Source organism: Sapajus apella, unplaced genomic scaffold (genome assembly GCF_009761245.1).
Source record: "Sapajus apella isolate SASKATOON/1434 unplaced genomic scaffold, GSC_monkey_1.0 scaffold33, whole genome shotgun sequence".
Lineage (NCBI taxonomy): Eukaryota > Metazoa > Chordata > Mammalia > Primates > Cebidae > Sapajus > Sapajus apella.
Window position 1 is genome coordinate 950,635 of NW_022436973.1, and position 13,733 is coordinate 964,367.

Below are 13,733 nucleotides of genomic sequence, written 5' to 3' on the forward strand. Positions count from 1 at the left end.
TCCCAGTGTTTGGAATTGTAATGATGAAGTCTGAAACCAGAGTTTTTAGTCTTTTCATTTTGTTTTGATGATATCTGTTATTTTTGAAGGCTTGTGGGAATTTTTCTTTCGTTTTGTATTTCAGATATGTTGCCTGTATGTGCTTAAGCTTGAGCCTCATCATTGATTTTGCCTGGAACCCACTGCGCTCTTCAGAGTCTGCAAACTCAGGCCGTTGGGTATTTCAGAGAAGTTTTCTTTGCATATGTCTTTGATTGTTGCTTTCTATCCGTTGTTTGATGTCTTCTCCCTAAATACTTCCAATACTTTGCTTAGAGGTGCATTCACTATTCTCTACAACATCCTACTTCTTGTTCTTTTCATCTCTTTGTTGCCACCCTCAACCTCTTATTTTGGGAAAACATATCAAATATTTTTTCTACCCATTTAAGTAAGACATCAGATATTTATTGACCTTTGGCTGTATGTTTGGTTAGGGCATAAAGACTTTTTTTTTTTTTTTTGAGTCAGAGTCTGTCTCTGTCACCCAGACTGGAGTGCAGTGGTGTGATCCTGGCTTACTGCAACCTCTGCCTCCCAGGTTCAAGCTATTCTCTTGCCTCAGTCTCCTGAGGTGCTGGGATTACAGATGCCTACCACCACGCCTGACTAATTTTTGTATTTTTAGTAGAGACAAGGTTTCACCGTGTTGGCCAGGCTGCTCTCAAACTCCTGACCTCAAGTGATTTGCCCACCTTGGCCTCCCAAAGTGCTGGGATTATAGGTATAAGTCACTGTGCTCAGTCAACAAAGACTAATTCTGGTTGGCACCTACTGGTGGATATGGTGCTGTATCTACTTAGGTTGTGTCCAGGGACCCTGAGCCCAAGCCAGGGAGGAATGAAAAGGCTGACTACTGCCGACAGCTCACTGTTAGGGTAGTCAGTGAGTACACATAGAATCGCTGTGGCCCTTGGTAGAGGATTTAGGAACTTTATGACTTGAATCTTTCGTTGTCAAGGTAAAATAATTTGAGGATCATGAAGATTGAGTAGAGTCACACACCTGACTAGTGGTAAACTGAGGCAAAGGAAAGCTTACAGCCTGGCCCCAAGGTAGTCCTTTTTGATCCTCAGTCCGTTATTTTGTGATAACAGTGTTGCACATAGAGAGTCTAATCAGCATTGAACATCTACTCTGTGGCTAGCCCTGTGCTACACAAAACTAAGTAGTCATGAAGCAGATTTGAAAAGAAAAATAGGCATGGTTTAGTTAAAAGTAAACGAAGGCTGAGCGCAGTGGCTCACACCTGTAATCCCAGCATATTGGAAGGCCGAGGCAGGTGGATCACCTGAGATCAGTAGTTCAAAACTAGCCTGGCAAACAGAGAAACTCCATCTCTACCAAAAATAAAAAAAATTAGCCAGACGTAGTGACAGGTATCCGTAATTCCATCTACCAAGGGGGCTGAGGCAAGAGAATCATTTGAACCCAAGAGGTGGAGGTTGCAGTGAGCTGAGATTGCGCCACTGCACTCCACCCTGGGTGACAGGGCGAGACTCTATCTTGGAAAAAGAAAAGAAAAGAAAAGGAAAGCTATTCTAGTTGGGAAAAATGGCACAGACAAGTCTGGAAATGAGGACGGTACAACAGTGTTTCTGTCTGTGTGTGAAGGCATGTGTGTCGGTGGGGAGGGTGGGGTGGCTGGGGGCATTCCCACAGACCAGAAGGGCCAGTGAATAGAAATGCAATTAAAACAGTGATCAGGCAGGGTGAGGCGTGTGGAGGAAAGTGTTGGAGCCCAGGTTATTCTCACCTTAATTATAACATTATAATTAATTCACATTATAGTAACTTCACATCTTAGTAACATTTAGTTTTTCTCAAAATGTTTGATTTCTGTCTGGAGCAGACAATACATGTGCACAGCTCCATCTCCAGCTATTTGAAACACTTTTACTCTCTGTAGGAATTTCTGGGGAGTCAAACTGTTACAAGTGCTCACAGCAGGGAAAAGAAAGACAGAATTGGTCTGGAGATTGCTGCCTGAGGATAAGGCAAAATTACATGAAGGGGCCACCTCACCATCTACATGCTGAAGGAGAGCCTTGAAAGCTCCGGGCCACTGCTGCCCAGGCCTCATGGATGGCTCCTGGCGTCCTTGTCCTTGCGGCACTTTGATGCCTGGCTGAAAGGCACTGAAGTCATCTCCCAGCTCAGACCTTAGCTCCCTGAAGGCAAGACTTCCTCCTCCTTAATTTGGTTGCAAACTTTGTGAGCAGAGGGTGTCCTCAGATGTGAAACACTTACTCCTGGCTCTGCACAGCTGATGGTGTGGAGTCTGGTAAGGAGCTGGTTGTGTTAGATGTGAAAAGGACCATGGGTAAGAATCTGGTGTGTGGATGAGAAACTGAACAATGCCTTGTTAGGAAAACTTTTAGGAATTCAAGCATCTGGTGGTGCTGATAGGATGGTCTGGAGGGAATGGTATGGGAGTAAGGGCCCATTTTCTCCCAATTTTCTGGGATTCAGTTTCAAGTAATTAGTGGCATTCTCTCCACCTGCTGAGTCACATATCCATATTGTTGTGATTTTTTTTTAACTTTTAAGGTATCACTTATATACTTAGAAATAGCTGTGTTTTAAGTTCACAGTTTAATGAGTCTTATATAAGCCTAGTCAAGATACAGAAATGGTCATAGTCTCCCCAGTTTTTCTTATGCCTTCTTCCAGGCACTCATCTCCCTTATGCTAACACTGTTCTGATTTCTATTATTTAATTACCCAAATCAATATATAGAGAACATTCTAACATCCCGGAAAATTCCCTCAGGGTCTATACCGGTCAGCACCTGCCATCTAGGTAACTATGCTTCTGTCTTTTATCACCATGGAGCAGTTTTGCTTTTCCTTGAACTTTTCACATAAGTGGAGTCATCATGCATTCTTCTTTATTTTACTTTTGGATGAATTTTTTTTGAGATTTACTCATGTCTTTGTGTGCGTCTGCAACTTGCTCATTTCTTCTCTCTGAGCGGTATTCCACTGTGTATATGTGCATCCATCTTTGGATCTATAAGTTCCTACCTAGGTCTAGCTCCCAGGGCCTCTCCGTTCTCTGATGCCTTCCTCCTCAGCCACTTCTGAGTCAGCTTTCTTCTCTCCTGACTCCGTTGTCTGAATCCTGAGTGAAGGCCAGAAGGTGAGCTCCATGCAGCCAAGACTGTGTCTGTGCCTAGGACAGTGTGTGACAAGCAGCAGAGACTCGATGTTTACCGAGTGAGTGAATGAAAAAGTGTCCAGGACACATCATTTTCATTGTTTATCTGTCTGGCCCAAGCAACTCGGAACTAGGGAACTGCCAGGAATTTTTCTTTGTTCGTAGACTCAACCTGAGTGGTCGCAGCACAGTATTCCCCTAAGCTCTCTCTGCAAGACCTTCTCTAAACTCTCAACAAGGTTAGGTTCCTTCACAGGCGTCAAAGCTGCCTCTGCAACCCTCATAGTGACTTTATTATGCACTTTATTATCACTGAGTTACTTGGCTGCATTACATTTCATGTACTCAGTGCTCTGTCTGGCACATGGGATACCCAAGGGTTTCCTTTTCCTTCCTGATGACTCTTGCCATTGGACTGGATGGCCGTGTACATTTCCTATACTGTCTTGTTGAAGAGTTCATCTTGGAGATAGAGAACTGATATAATAAATATGGTTTTTCCATGTATTTTAAAAATGATGTGCTGCTTACCAAAAAATTCATTCTGTGCTACTTTTGCTTCTCTCTCTGAACCACCAGTACATGTGCCTTCTAAACAACGTCAATTATAAATCAGTGGATCACTGAAAAAAGAAAGAATAAAGCAAACAATAATCTGATGTCTTCCTTGGTGCCAGATAGAGGAAACACTGTGATAAACTTACACGGTCTATTCTTGAGGAAATGGACAGAGAGAGAACCACATGGCTAATCTGCACACAAATGTGTGAAGTCGCAAGTCATTTGAGATAGGGACATTTATATCCTCAAGGGGATGTTTGTTACCATACTCACACATGCCATTAGAAATACATGAAAAGAAGCTAACCATTTGGAAAGATTAATACTTTATTTTCTTTCTGGTGGTCAGCAATTGAATACTACTCTCTGAAATAGGAGAGCAGAACACCATGATGAAAAGTCGATGGAAAAGAACTAAATGGGGCCACTCACTCAGCCCCCAAATTATTGAAGTCTGCTGCTCTTAATTCTGTAGCGGTCTAGTCTGTGAATAATTATATTAAGGAATTGGGCAGAGTCATCACAGAGCTACAAAATATCACCCCTGGGGCTTCATTGGAGACTGATGGGAGCTCTGGAGAGTTGATAATGGCAATCAAAGGGTCCATATATTTAACATGCACAAAGGGTGAGCTCAGAAATTATCTGCCTGCCAACCTAACTTCTCTACCTGGAACAAATTATCCAAAAATCAATTTGTAAACACCTTTGAGATAACAAGGTCTTGAGTAATAACCTCCATGGCTTTGTAAAGAAAAGCATCTAGCTTGACTAATCTGCTTAATTTCCTTCTCTGACCAAATGGCAGGCTATAATAGAGGCAATCTGAAGTTGTCCCTTAAGATTTGCTTCGAGTCACACTGAGAAAATATTGTCCACCTCTGTTTTTTTAGCAATTATTCTGTTTCTAGAGAATATTCCCTTCTAGGTAATTAATTAGAAGGAAAATGCTGAGTGAGTCTCTATCTCAAAGCCCTTACCTGAGTTCCAAACTAAAATGTATACCTGCCTTCTATCCATGTGAACAACCTGGAGGCTTCTATAAGTAACATGTTTGCAAACAAATGCACATTGCATACCACCCTCTTATGCCTCCCCCATGCTTCCCCTTTCTCCTTTTCCTTGTTCTATTCTTCATTTCCTCTCATTCATACCCTTTGCCAGATAATCCCATTCCTGGCAGTTGGTCCTAAGAAAACATGAGATAAGACAGACTGAAGTCATTTGCACAAAGATGTTCATTGCAGCATTATTTATCATACCATAGCAAAACATGTAACAACTCATGTGTCCAGCAACTAGAGAATAGTGTGATAACCTGATGGATTGTTCTGTAAATATTAAAGACAGTGATAACAAAGCTCGAGCAGTGTATGAAAAACAAATCCTTACAATATCAGTGAAGGAAGAAAAATTAATCTACATTGGGTCTGTGTGTTATAACCACACAAAAAATATGTCAGTACATAGATAAACATTGAAATGAAACATGGAGGACTAAAAATGGCTGTGTTGGGTGGTAGAGACAGTTTCTATTTCTTCCATCTTTCTCCATTTTCTTCCATTTCTTCTCATATTTTCTCTTTCTTACATTTTCTTTATTGTTCTGCCGCTTTTACTACAAATAAAAATAACAAATATATTCAGTGTGATTTTTAAAAAAATGAGTATTAAGAGGCAGACAGCCTTCCTTGGTGCACGTTGGTCCAGGAAGTCATGCAGACATAAGCTTCGTCCCGTGCCACCTTCTCCATGACCGTGGTTAGGTGACCTGATTTCCTAGGTTCTCAGTTTTGCTTTGTTTTTGTTTTCTCCATTAAAGTGAAGGTGATAATGTTACCCAAGAATTACATGAAATAATATGTGTGAGATTTTAAAGTACAGAATAAGTACAAGAAAGTTTTAATTTTTGTAGCTTTGCCATGGGCTAGTGATTGCAAGGAAGAGGCTCCGATACAAGCCTGCTGAACCTCTGGTCTATTTAGCTGACTGCGTGGAACTCAGTGGAAGACAGGTGGCAGCACAGAGCAGATACAAGATAACTCAGCATGACTTTTCCTTTGACCCCTCATTCCCACCGGGTCCACTGTGGCCCATGACACTCTCTGTTAGAAAAAACCCGCTGGGTTAAGGCAGAAGCTGAATTCTTGCTGTGGCATCATTCTTTTTCTACTTAGGCTCAGATCACCCTTTGGAAAGAACTTCAGCTAACAATCTATGTGTTCTATGTAAGAAATGTTTAGACACCTCGGGCTCCCCTGGGTTTTGAGCCAAACTTCACTTCAGCAAAAGCAGGTTTTCCTTTGAGTCTAGAAAGCAGAGTATTCACCTAGCAGCTTTGCTGTGTTCTAGGAAAATCATTTCCTCACATGGCCTTCTTTCTTTCATTTCTTTAAATGAAGGAGATAAGGTAGGTGTTGAATATAGTTACTGAAGAAATACGGATTAAGGTACATACATGAAAACGCTTAAAGTAGGGCATGAGTGGAATTTAAAAAGGGGTTTCAGGCTCATGCCTATAATCCCAGCACTTTGGGAGGCTGAGGCGTGCAGATCACCTGAGGTCAGGAGTTCAAGACCAGCTTGGCCAACATGGTGAAACCGTGTCTCTACTAAAAGTACAAAAATTAGCCAGATGTGGTGGCAGGTTCCTGTAATCCCAACTTCTTGGGAGAGGCTGAGGCTTGAGAATTGCTTGAACCCAGGAGGCAGAAGTTGCAGAGCCAAGATGGTGCCACTGCACTCCAGCCTGAATGACAGAGCAAGACTCCATCTCAAAAAAATTAAATAATAAAATAAAAAAGGTTTTCTGACTATTTTCTGTGGCTACGTCTAGAATTCTGTCCCTTGTCCTTAGGTGCTTGGAGTCTGCTGTGTAAATCATTTGAGTCTGACAGTCCTTTGTTGATCGCTTGTCTTACAGAGCCTCCCACGCCCATTGCTCCCCCAGAGCTGCTGGCTGTGGGGGCCACATACCTGTGGATCAAGCCAAATGCCAACTCCATCATCGGGGATGGCCCCATCATCCTGAAAGAAGTGGAGTATCGCACCACCACGGGCACCTGGGCCGAGACCCACATAGTCGACTCTCCCAACTATAAGTTATGGCATCTGGACCCCGATGTGGAGTATGAGATCCGAGTGCTCCTCACACGACCAGGCGAGGGGGGTACGGGACCGCCAGGGCCTCCTCTCACCACCAGGACCAAGTGTGCAGGTAAGATATTTTTTTCCAGGCTCCATTATGAGAGGCTGTGCTGTTGCCAAGACTGGCCTTCCTCTTGTTTTCCTGTGACAGTTAATTCCTAAATTTCTTTGAATATGAATGTTTCTTATTGTGGATGAAAAGAATCAAGGTTTTGGTCATTTTTTAGAGGACCTTCTGGCTGTGGTTACATCTCTGGAGGCTTTCTATCTCTGACTATGATTCTGAGGACCTCTTGACTTTAGCTGGGTCATGGAGGTTCCTGGTTCTAATAGCGTTTCTGATGAGACACAGTGGATCTGCGTCTTCCAGAACTCCTGGTGCCATTTATATGTCTGAGGCTTTCTAATGTTAATAACGTCTCTGAGGTCTCTTGGTTTTGTGTCTCTGGGAACCATTAGCCCTATTTCTCTGAGGGTTCCTGGCTCTGTTTTGCTGAGGGCTCCTGCTCTGGTTTTGTCTCTGAGGGCTTCTGGCTCTGAATGAGCCCCCTAAAGGCTTCATTTAGATTATGTCCTTGGGGGCTTCTGGTTTTGGTTGTATCTCTAATGTGTTTCTAATTCTAACATTGTTCCTGAGGCTCCCTAAGCGGGGCCTATGACCTTTGGTTTTGACAGTTTTCTCCATGGTTTCCTGTATTGGTTCTTGATGGTTCTACCATTGTCTCTGAGGGGCTCCTGGCTCTGACAGTGTCCCTGAATTGTTTCTGGAACTGCCTTAGTCCCTAGGAGATTCCTGCCTCTGTATCCCCTGGAGGCCCCTTCCCCTACCTGAGTCTGGGTTGATACTATTCCTCTGAGGGTCCTCTGGATTCCATTCCATCTCTATGGGGTACTGACTACCCTGTCTCCCTGATATTCCTGGGTGCCCTGTAAGAGTTTGCTGGCTGAGATTGTGTCTAAGAGGAGCGATTCTGTGGATCCAACTGTATCCCAGGCCTCCTGGCGTCTACTGCATTTCTTATCGGGGCTATTGGCTAACAGTGTGTGTCTCACTGTACCCCTGAGATGCTCTGGCTCTGGATGCAACTCAAGAAACTAAAAGAACTTGCTGTTTTCTGATACAAATTACCTTATTTGTGTTATATCTTTTTTCACTCTAAGTAAGCTTTTGTTGTAAGTACTTACATTTCTTAAATACACAAAGGAATAGAGACTCAATACTTTTAAACTTTTTGTGCAAAGTCGTAGAATGGCCAGTGGCACAGTGAGGAATTACACTTAGATTTTATGACTCTTTGATATTTGGCCCCATCATGATGAATAAAAGAGAGAGAGAGAGAGAGAGAGAGAGAGAGAGAGCAGTAAGAGAGAGAGCATCTTACATACAGCTGGGGATGTTCTAGTAGAGGCAGGCATGGTTCAGGGAAGCAGGCAACATGGGCTTCGGAAGACAAAAAGGAGTCACTGAGGCTTCTGGAATGGGGGGAAGGATCCATCAGTACAGGAACCACGGAACAAACAAAGGAAAGTGCATTCAGCTCTGCCATAGCCTGACATACAGGTCCCTAAGAATCACCACACTTTGTCAAGTTATGAAATACAAACCACAGGGATTATGGAGAAAATGGAGCTAGGGAGCCACATTCATACTTCACTAGTGACACATCAAAAAAGAGGGGAATCTAGTAAAACTGGTGGCACAATTTGATGCATGTGAAATGGCTAAGAAATGCATTCATCCAGGTAGAGCATTCCTAATCTGAACATCAGAAATCCAAAACGCCCCAAAATCTGAAACTTACTGAGTGCCAACACAGTATCACAAATGAAGATGACGTTGTTAACACTGCAGGAAAAGTGCCTGTAGATAACACGGCAAACATGGGCAATGGGCTTATTGAAGGACTGGAGCAGTATGCATTCACAGGACAACAGGACACCGTGTCAATTTAAAAAATCAGAGATGTTTAAGACAAAAATCATTGTTAATAAGGCGGATGACTATGGAGGAAACATTTTAAAAAGCCATCCAGGAGAATGTCTCCTTATCCCTAACGGATCCACTTCCTGGTTCCTCCACTTCTTCTGATGTTTGTTTTCACCAAAAAAACTAAAATGCAGTGTATAGGAATCCTTTATCAAAGCACATCATAGGGAGAGGACTGAAGGCCAGGATGTTTGCTGCTGATGGTCAACAGCTGATCCAGGTATCTGCTGAGGCTACTGTGCTGCTCAGTTAACCTGAACACGTTAATTTTTCACAGCATTAATGACATATCATTTATTCTTTTTTACTGTTAAGAACTTACGTAAGAAGATTATTGCTTATCGATAGCATATGCATTCAGAGTCAGGAATTATCATGATGACAGACAATCACAGAATTGTCCACATAAGTGGCTAAGATAGTTGCATCTTTGCTTTCGATGGTTCGGTGTACACATACTTGGTTCATGCCCAAAATTATTTAAAATATTATAGAAGATTGCCCAAAATATATATAAAACATAAATGAATTTTGTGTTTGGACTTGAGTCTCATCCCTGAGATATCTTATTAGGTCATAGGCAAATATTCTGAAATTCAGGAAAATCTGAAATCTGAAACACCTCAGGTCTCAAGCATTTTGGATAAGGGATACTCAACACAGATGGTGTATTACCTTGAAAAAGACCTGAAGTTTGCTGTGGAAGTGAGCATCAGGGAGGTTGCAGCCTGTGAGTGACTGTGAAGTGGTGGAAGGAAAGCTGTTTGAAATTGGAGTAAGATTGTACTACTAGTTGTGGCTTAGAATACAGGCAGTGAGCTGAGGGGCAGGTAGGAGTTGGCACTGTGTGTGTTTCGTGTATTTCTAGGTGGCTCAGTTCTGCTAGGTGCAGATTTCTTCTTCCCTAATGTTTCTCACATACAAAATCACACATAAGCAAATGCAAAGTTCGTGTTATGCTCAAATTGCTCTTTCATATATTAGTTGTGTGGGAACACATTGCGTTTTCAAAACGAGTTATAGTGGATTGGCTGTAACCATTCTTAAGTATATCAGTGGTGTATCGTGGTAGTATGTAACCCAGGTATTTTCATCGCTTGGAAATATTCCTTGCAAGGTTATTGAACCACTATGATGAACAGAGATGCCATTTTCTTGATTATTTTCAAAACAGGCCTTTGGTAAAATTCCTCACTGAAACCTGATTATGAAACTTACTACTTTCAAAGGACATAATGATATGTTATTAAACTGGGTAATACCTTATCTCAGCTTTGCAATGCAATATTCATCCATAAAAATAATTGATTTGATCCTGCTGATGAAACTTCTCTCTTTCCACAGGGTAAATGTAGGAGTTTCCAGGGTTTTTGATCTTTATAAATGATATTCACAGTACTTTAGCAGCCCCCGTGGACTTATTTGCTGATGATCATATAATATATTTTGAAATTCAATCACAAGATGATCATCTCAATAAAAATTTACAATCTATTGCAAACTGTTGCCATGACTGTGTAATGGATTTTACATATTGAAAACACAATAGTCTGGCTATCAATATAAAAATTATGAGTTGAAATGCAATTGTGGTATTTTATTTTTAAAAAACGTTGGTGTTTAAGTTACAGCTAAAATCTTGAATAACCCACATTTTACAAAATGTGTCATCAAGAAGGCAATCTTCCCTCCTGCATTGCTACTGATGGTGGAATGTTTTTTGCCTCGTAATTAATTTTTAAGAGAATTCCAGGGCTGATAGCTATTTGTAGGTGTTGTTTATTGGTGTTGGTAGTCTGAGATTTTCCTCCTTTTCCTATTCTATTATTAATCACACTGGAAATGTACTCATTATTTTATACAACAGAAAGAGACAGTGTGTGGAATGTGGAAGGTATAATTTCTGCCCAGAGGAATTTACAGGCTGGGTTCAGATTTCAACAAAACAGCAAAAAAGATAAAACATAAAGGCAAGCATTGAAATAGCGTACTTCATGGAGGAAAAACAGGGGCAGCATGGGAAGAGAAATGATCTTAGAATCATCTAGGGCAGTGGTTCTCAAAGTGTGGTCCCTGGACCAGCAGCATCAGTATTGCTGTAGACTGAATACTTGTGTTCCTTTAAAATTCATATGTTGAAATTCTAACCCTTGAAGTGATGATATTAGGAGGTGGGACATTTGGGTGTTGATGATGTCATCAGGGCAGAACACTGATGAATGAGATCAATGCCCTTATAAAAGAGGCTCCAGAGAGCTCCTTCGTGTCTTCTGCCATGTGAGGACCCAGGAAATTGGCCCTCACTAGACACCTAATCTGCTTGCACCTTGATGTTGGACTTTCCATCCCCCAGAACTGTCAAAAGTAAATTTCTGTTGTTTATAAGTTACCCAGTCTATGGTATTCCATTATTACAACCCAAATGGCTTAAGAGAAGTATTCCCCTGGGAACTTGTTAGAAATGCAAATTCTCAGACCCTATCCCCTGACTGAATGAATCAGAAATTCTGGGGGTGAGCCTAGAAATCTGCTGTAAGGAACCTGCTGAGTGATGCTGTTTCATACACAAATTTAAGTCTAACTTATGTATAGTGACAAACCAACATGGCCCTTTAGAAGGATGCTCATTCCATAGCTTGATCTTCGCAACAGCTCTGAGAAGTACATGGGAGGAAAACTGAGACTCAGAATCTTTGGACCAAGATCACCAATAAGTTAAATGCTAGATCTCTTGGCCGAAGAAACTCTTCACCGTAGGACTTGATGGAGTCTTCAGCCCTGGGGACCTCCTCTGCCCACAAGTGTCCTCTTGAGGGTAGCTTTGGGCAGTAGGGAGGTTGGTGACTATGGAGATCAGCTGAGAATGAATAACTGCTATACAAAGTTTTGCTTCTTTCTGTCAAACATTTACTGAGTCTTTTCTTTGTGCCAAATTCTGTGCTAGGCACTGGTGGCAGAGGTTGGCTTAGTAAGGACATACTAGTAGCAGGCAGAGACTTGGCAGCAATAAGCTACAAGCTTGGGTATAGCAGAGGAAGATACTGGAGAGGCAATTCAGCAAAGGCAGGTGGGGATTCACTCCTCTGCCTGTTCTGAGAGGTCACTGATTAAGAAAACTCTGCGGAACCAAGGGAAGGATATTCTTCCCTTAACCCAAAGGATACCTCCTCCTTAACCCTTAAGGAGGAGATTGTCAAGAGTTTGGCTGTAGCGCAGCCTCCCAGCCCGGTAGGCTGGAGTTCAGAGCAAGATTCCCAGCCAGTTAAACCAGAACCTGGACAGACAATCAGATAGGAATCGCAGAATAAGGAGTTGGGAGAAGGGAATCAAAGGTGATACTGCCATGCTTCTGGTTTAGATGACTGAGGGATGCTATGATCAGTCAGGGTTCTCTATGGGGACAGAACTAACAGGATAGATGTATATATAAAGGGAAGTTTATTAAGGAGTATTGACTCACATGATCACAAGGTGAGGTCCCACAATAGGCTGTCTACAAGCTGAGGGGAAAGGAAGCCAGTCCGAGTCCCAAAGCTGAAGAACTTGGAGTCCGATATTTGAGGACAGGAAGCATCCAACACAGGAGGAAGATGTAGACCAGTAGACTAAGCCAGTCTAGTCTTTCCACATTCTGCCTGCTTTTGTTCTGCCCATGCTGGCAGCTGATTAGATTGTGTTCACTCAGAATGAGGGTGGATCTGCCTTTCCCAGTCCACTGACTCAAATGTTAATCTTCTTTGGCAACGCCCTCACAGACACACCCAGGAACAATACTTTGTATTCTTCAATCTGATGAAGTTGACACTCAGCATTAATTATCACAGTGGTGGAACAATATTCTGAGCTGAAAAACACAAAAGGGAATGACCTCAGGTCTGGATATGTTGTATCGGAGGTGAAGATGCATAGCAGATGATGGGAATGTATAAATCTGGAGCTCAGGAGAGATCAGCAGATAACTTCTTCCATGAGGACTACCTGATTTCACCCGGGCTTTAGGATCAAAGGGATGTCTTAGTACTGATGAAAGCAACTTAATTCTCTGTCTTCATGCTGTTCTTTTGAGATGCCCCATTTCTTATATTTTTATTTATTATGTTGTTTCTTTTCCCTGGTTTAATCATTTACCATCTTGCATGAGGTATAGGCCTGAGAGCAAATGCGATCACATATATCAAAGTGCTTCGAAAACTCAAAATGTTCTTTAGCTGCCTGTAGTGAACCAAACTGTTATAGGTTGCTGCTATTATTATGGATGCTATGGTTATGAAAAATGATATCAAAATAGGAAGTCTGACTTGTCCACTTCTCAGAGCTAATTGGCATCTCGAAGGTGGACCATATTCTTTTGTTGTTCATCATCTCCTGGGAAATCCCATTTCAGAGTTTATGGTGTACTCCGGGCTCTCAGAGACTTTCTTGTCTAGCATGCTTTGTGCTTTCCTCCAGCACATTCCCAAGAGCAGACGTCCAGTGATAGGAGCTGGGTCCTAGAAGAGCTGTGTGTTGCCGACCCAGCCTCCCCTTGAATGCTGCCTCTGATGGCAAGTTTACACTCTTCCATAGCAGACCAGTTCACTGCTAGAGATTGGGGGGGTTACTATTGTTCTCTACCAGTGTTAGCTTGGTTATCATACAACTCTGGGTGGATTATACACAGAGTATCCATTAGGTTCAAAAGAGTAGGGGCAGTAGGCAGGCTGCTAGCATTAACTTTCTGGAGTCCACAGTGAGAACCAAGGGCAGTGGATGCTGAGGTCAGCAACTGGAGAGAGCAGGTGAGATGACAAGAGATATGGACACCACGCGGGTCCAACCTGGCCCTGTACCTCTCCTGCA

General features: G+C 42.3%; 1 protein-coding gene across 13 annotated transcripts in view; it reads left to right on the plus strand.

The window, feature by feature from the left end:
• PTPRT (protein tyrosine phosphatase receptor type T) overlaps positions 1-13,733 on the plus strand; it is a 1,128,767-nt gene that overhangs the window by 512,464 nt on the left and 602,570 nt on the right. For all 13 annotated transcript variants that reach the window (XM_032295649.1, XM_032295654.1, XM_032295655.1 and 10 more), the window contains exon 7: positions 6,684-6,977. In XM_032295649.1, the coding sequence (XP_032151540.1) occupies positions 6,684-6,977 (294 nt within the window). The remainder of the gene's footprint in view (positions 1-6,683; positions 6,978-13,733) is intronic.